The sequence below is a fragment of the Anolis carolinensis genome, unplaced genomic scaffold (genome assembly GCF_035594765.1).
Source record: "Anolis carolinensis isolate JA03-04 unplaced genomic scaffold, rAnoCar3.1.pri scaffold_9, whole genome shotgun sequence".
NCBI lineage: Eukaryota > Metazoa > Chordata > Lepidosauria > Squamata > Dactyloidae > Anolis > Anolis carolinensis.
The window spans coordinates 29701077-29706241 of record NW_026943820.1 but is presented as its reverse complement, the minus strand read 5'-3'; the positions used below and the strand labels follow the sequence as shown (position 1 = coordinate 29706241).

General features: G+C 41.5%; 1 protein-coding gene across 4 annotated transcripts in view; it reads left to right on the top strand.

Annotated features, from left to right (window-relative positions):
• Positions 1-226: 226 nt before the first annotated feature.
• The window catches only part of wdr59 (WD repeat domain 59), a 37944-nt gene continuing 33005 nt past the window's right edge, over positions 227-5165 (top strand). Inside the window, exons 1-2 of one of the 4 annotated variants that reach the window (XM_062961587.1) lie at positions 227-601; positions 4339-4388. In XM_062961587.1, the coding sequence (XP_062817657.1) occupies positions 548-601; positions 4339-4388 (104 nt within the window). In that variant the 5' untranslated portion in view covers positions 227-547. The remainder of the gene's footprint in view (positions 602-4338; positions 4389-5165) is intronic. The other 3 variants (XM_062961586.1, XM_062961588.1, XM_008123186.3) reach the window with 3 other exon arrangements.

The window sequence follows — 5165 nt, the reverse complement described above, 5'->3', positions numbered from 1 at the left end:
CCCCCTGCTGCTTCTCTTCTGAGAAGACAATAGGGGCGCCTGACTGCGCACGCGCGAGGGAAATTTGCCTCCCGAGGAGGGAGGCGGACTGCGCATGCGCAGAATGCAAGGCAATCAGGGTAACCCCTGCGCATGCGCCAACGCTCTCCCTCTGCTGCTTCTGGAGGAAAAATAAGACAATAAGGGTGCCCACTGCGCATGCGCTAAGGAGATTTACCTCCCGTGGAGGGAGGCCTACTGTGCGCATGCGCCAAGGCTTCCTTCTTTTGCTGCTTCATAAAGTCGTGTCAGACTGCATAATATTAATGGGAATAATAATAACACTTAAAGCGATCTTAAATTGCATTTATTCTACAGTGCAGAGGCACGCCTGGATCAGTGCCTTCATCCAACGCTCTCACTTTGACTTCCAGAACTTTGTCTCAATGTTCTCAGCTTCTTTCCTTTTTAAAACTACACTTCCCGGTAGGCTCTGCGGGAAACGTCCTTACATGCGTATGACGTCACCGGCGAGCCCCGGCTGCGTGATTTAGTGGTAGAGTCCAAGATGGCGGCGCGCTGGAGCAGCGAGAATGTTGTGGTGGAGTTTCGGGACGCTCAGGTAAATAAACGAGCCCTTCTTCCGTTCCAGAAGTTACTTTTTGCGGAAGTTACATTCTCTCCCCTCCTCCAGCCTTCCAGGTCCCTCATAGTACAACTCCCATCGTCCTTAGCTGGATTTGTATGGGATGGGAGTTGTAGTTGGGCCCTCTTCTGTGGAGAAAACTTTTTAGAAACGGAGAAAGTGGCTTCTTCGACTAGAAAGGAAGGCCTTTAGTGACAAAGATGGGCAATTCTGAACTTTTCATGAAAAATAAACAGAAAGCGATGTTTATTTATATCATTATGTTTATTTATGTATATTTATATATAAGAACTTTATGGTTATTTGTATTATTATGTTATTTATTTATATTTATGTAATATATAATAATTTTTATTGATTGGCCCTTAGACTATATCACAATACCAAACCAAACAGCAAATCTTGACAAGACTTGATTGCACTCTATGTAGTAAGATAAAATAAGACACTTATGACAATACAGTAAATAAGTATGATAAAACTAAATATATACATCATAGTGTTGTCGAAGGCTTTCATGGACGGAGTCATCGTGAGTCTTTTGGGCTGCCTGGCCATGTTCCAGAAGCATTCTCTCCTGACATTTCACCGACATCTATGGCAGACATACTCAGAGGTTGTGAGATCTGTTGGAAACTAGGCAAGTGGAGTTTGTATTTCTGTGGAAAGTCCTGGGTGGAAGAAAGAACTTTGTTTGTGGCAAGTGTGAATATTGCAATTCATCACCATGATTAGCATTGAATAGCCCAGCAGCTTCAATGCCTGGCTGCCTCCTGCTGGGGGAATCCTTGGTTGGGAGGTGTTAGCTGGTCCTGATTGTTTCTTGTCTGGAATTCCCCTGTTATCAGAATGCTGTTCTTTATTTCCTGTCCTGATTTTAGAGTTTTTTTTAATACTGGGAGCCAGATTTTGTTTATCTCCATGGTTTCTTCCTTTCTGTTGAAATTGTCCATATGCTTGTGGATTTCAGTGGCTTCTCTTTGTAATCTGACGTGGTGGTTGTTAGAGTGGTCCAGCATTTCTGTGTTCTCAAATAATGTACATCATATTTCTCCCGTATCTAACCATTGTATCAAGCTGATCAAATCTAGCTCGAGTGAATGCCTCCCTAAAATGTTTTGGCATTTGAATTTTTAGATAGCTGGCAATTTGAAAGTTACATTTATATTGGCTCAGTCGTTTTAGGTTGGCAACCCTAATGAGAGTGGCTGTATCTTTTTGTGCTTCGATGTCCAAAATTCTTTGTATAGTGCTCTTTTTTACATGGTCTCTTAAGGCGCAGGAGACAGTAAGACAGCAACTTCTTATATAATTTGTCAGTTGCATAATCCAAGAGGTCTGTAGTTAGGATTTTACCTATTCTAATAGGCACAATTTTGGGAATATATTGGGCTCCTTTACATTGATTTTACACCAGTAATTAGACTGTGCGTGGATTGTGTACATTTCCAATTCAGCTCTCACTGCAGCAGCTTAGGTTCTTTTATCTACTCCCAGTATGCTTCTCAAGTGCTGAGATTGTGCTATTACTGAGGTGGAACTTATATGGCCGCTCTTGAGTCCCCTTTGGGGTGTGAAGGGCAGGATATTAATGAAGTAAATAAACTTAAACCACATACTTCTGCTGCATATAACAGCATAGGTGTAACCTTAGCTTTATATACTCTAATTATTGGGCGCCTATGTGTTTTTAGTTTAAGTATTAGAGGGAGCCTCTGTCAGACTGTTAGGCAGAGAGTTCCACTGTTGAAATTATTTCTCGTGTTTAGGAAGAATCTCCTTTCCTGTAATTTGAACACTTTGCTCAGTTGAGTCCTTGAACTGCCATGATCAAATATTTTGGAATAATGGGAGTTGTAGTTTAGTAAAGTTTTTTTCTATCCCTGCCAAAGAGGACTGGTATCTCACCATATTCCCAGGATGCCATACCACTGTGCCATGGCAATTAAATGGGTGTCAATGTGTTATCGACGGCTTTCATGGCTGGAATCACAGGATTTTTGTGTGTTTTTCGGGCTGTCTGGCCATGTTCCAGAAGTATTTTCTCCTGACATTTCACCCACATCTATGGTAGGCATCCTCAGAGGTTGTGAGGTATCAAATTGCATTGATTCTACTGTGTAGATGCACCCCTATAGAAACCAGCCAACAGGAACTCTAGGAGCTGAAATCGAATCCATTGGACTATAGCTTGGGAACCTCTGGAGTTTTCATTTTCTGTTCTAGACCCTTTCCCAATATAAATATAATTAGTTGGCTGGTTAACACTTTGATTGTCCTTTCTCTCATTGTTGAATTTGGGACCAATTTTTCCCAGTCTGCTGAGGCCTCTTAACAGCTCTCAGACCTGGCTCTGGGATCAAGCTTTTGGATAACTCTGCAGTGCTGTGGATGTCTAATATCTATAATGACTTCGGAATGGCTTTAGACCACGTTTTTTTGGATGGCGTCATTTTTAACTATTGTAATGTTTAAATTTGAAATATTTAATATTTTAAACTTTAATTTTATGTGTGTTCTGGGGCATCAATTTGTGCCATGTGTAAGCTGCCTTGAGTCCCCTTCGGGGTGAGAAAGGCGGGGTATAATTGGGGCAAATAAATAAATAATAAACAGCTCTCAGTGATTATATAGAGAGGTTACATCTGCAAAACCCTTTATCTGGGTAATCCTTTGCCTCCTCTACCGATTTTGTGATGCAGCCCCCTCACAGTGACACCTGGCTAACACAGCCATTGAATTGTTATTGTTTTTTCCCTCCTGTTATTGAGAACAAATTGTAGTCAGGACCAATTTATTCTCCAGAGTCTGCCTAGTCGAATGAGCTGCCGCTTTGCAACAAGCCCCTAAAACTGTTTCCAGAGCTGTTGGAAAGCTACATAGCTTTGTGGTTCGCATTTCCTCAGTGGTGTCGCAGCTGTTTTGGTGCATGGCTCCTTGAAGATATTTCTGTAATGAGAGAAAGTCTGAATATCCAAAGGGCCTGGCTCTGTATTTGTTTGGATCAGAGCAGCTTTTCAGAGGTCACAATGAAACCCTTCGCAGAAGGCTCAGCTTTAAGATTTTTTATTTTTTGATACTGGCATTTTTTCCTCTTCAGATCTGAGCTCATCTTTCTCTCCACTCCGCATTCCTCAGTCTAACAGCTGTTGTGTTTACCTACTGACCTAGTCTGTCACATTGACAGGGCAACAGCCTGCAAGAAGCTGGGAGGCAGCCTTTCATCCTCTCCTGATCAGTCCCTGACTTTTATGGTGTTTTCTCTTTCATCCCGTGCCAGAATGATTCCTATTTAGTTTTGCAACATGCTGTACTTGCATGTCAAGCTTACAAAGTGCTTACATTTTGATGACTTGGATTTGATCATGCTGGGGAGGGGGGGGGGACAAACACATCGAAAACAAGAAACTCCAGAATGTATGATTTGTCGATTAGCAAGTTACGAATTCCTGCTTTCTTCCAGCTTCCTGACTTACAGTGCAATCATTTGTGTCTACATGAATGTAAGTCCCACTGATGATTTTCATGGGATTTGTTTCCTAATAAAGAGTTATGACCCAAATTTGTCTCTTTCGGGTTGACTGTAAAATTCCCTTTCTTTTCCCCACCAACTCTCTTATGGAAAGAGAATTAATTTTCCTGATGCACGATTTAGTAAGTAAATTTGATGAATGTGAAGATGATTGCTTCTCTTTCTCCTTCTGTTTCTGCAGGCGACAGCAATGTCTGTGGACTGTCTTGGGCAGCATGCCGTGCTTTCTGGGTGAGTGCCAAAGTCTTTGGGATCGAATTGCAGTTGATGCTGGCAGCTGCGGGGAGAGTCCTTGACGGTGGATGTTGGAGGACAGAAGGGAAGCTCTCCCAGGGCTGCCTTGAGGATCCTCCTTCACATTCCATAGGCTTTTCATTCTCAGGAAGACAGATGAGGAGACACATGAGCTCAGGCACAAATGTATAGAGAGAGTTTCTATTTGAAATAACTGCACACAGTCTCTGGGCAGATACCATTTTGGAAATAAATAGCAATCATAATCTTGTTGAAAAGGAAAAAAATGATGTCATATCTGTTTGGCAAATGTGAGCCTCCATGAACATGTGGAGACCACCTTTTGAAAACCCCTAGTCAAGAAAAGCATGACCTTGTTAGAAGCCAACCCTTTGAACAAGGGATATTTGTGTAATGGCACACAGGTTACTCAGCTGTTAAACTGAAGAACCATGTCTTTGAATGGGCAAGGACAAAGACATGCTGCTACAAAAACATACTTGGTTAGCAAAGGATGGTTGTTTCTTTGACGCTAAAATAGCAGTGGTAATTGTAATTGCAGTTGTAATTGCCCAAAACATGTACATTCCCTTTAAAAACCTTTTAATTTAAAGTATGCACTCAGAGATTTTAAAAAAGCCTTCTTTGAAAAAATAACATATTTTGATTAATACATCTTGTATTAATTCACCATCCAGGCTCATTTCTTACTGAAGTTCAGTTACAGATAGGATGTAGTTTCTCTGTGTTGAGTACACAGGGTATAATTCCTAA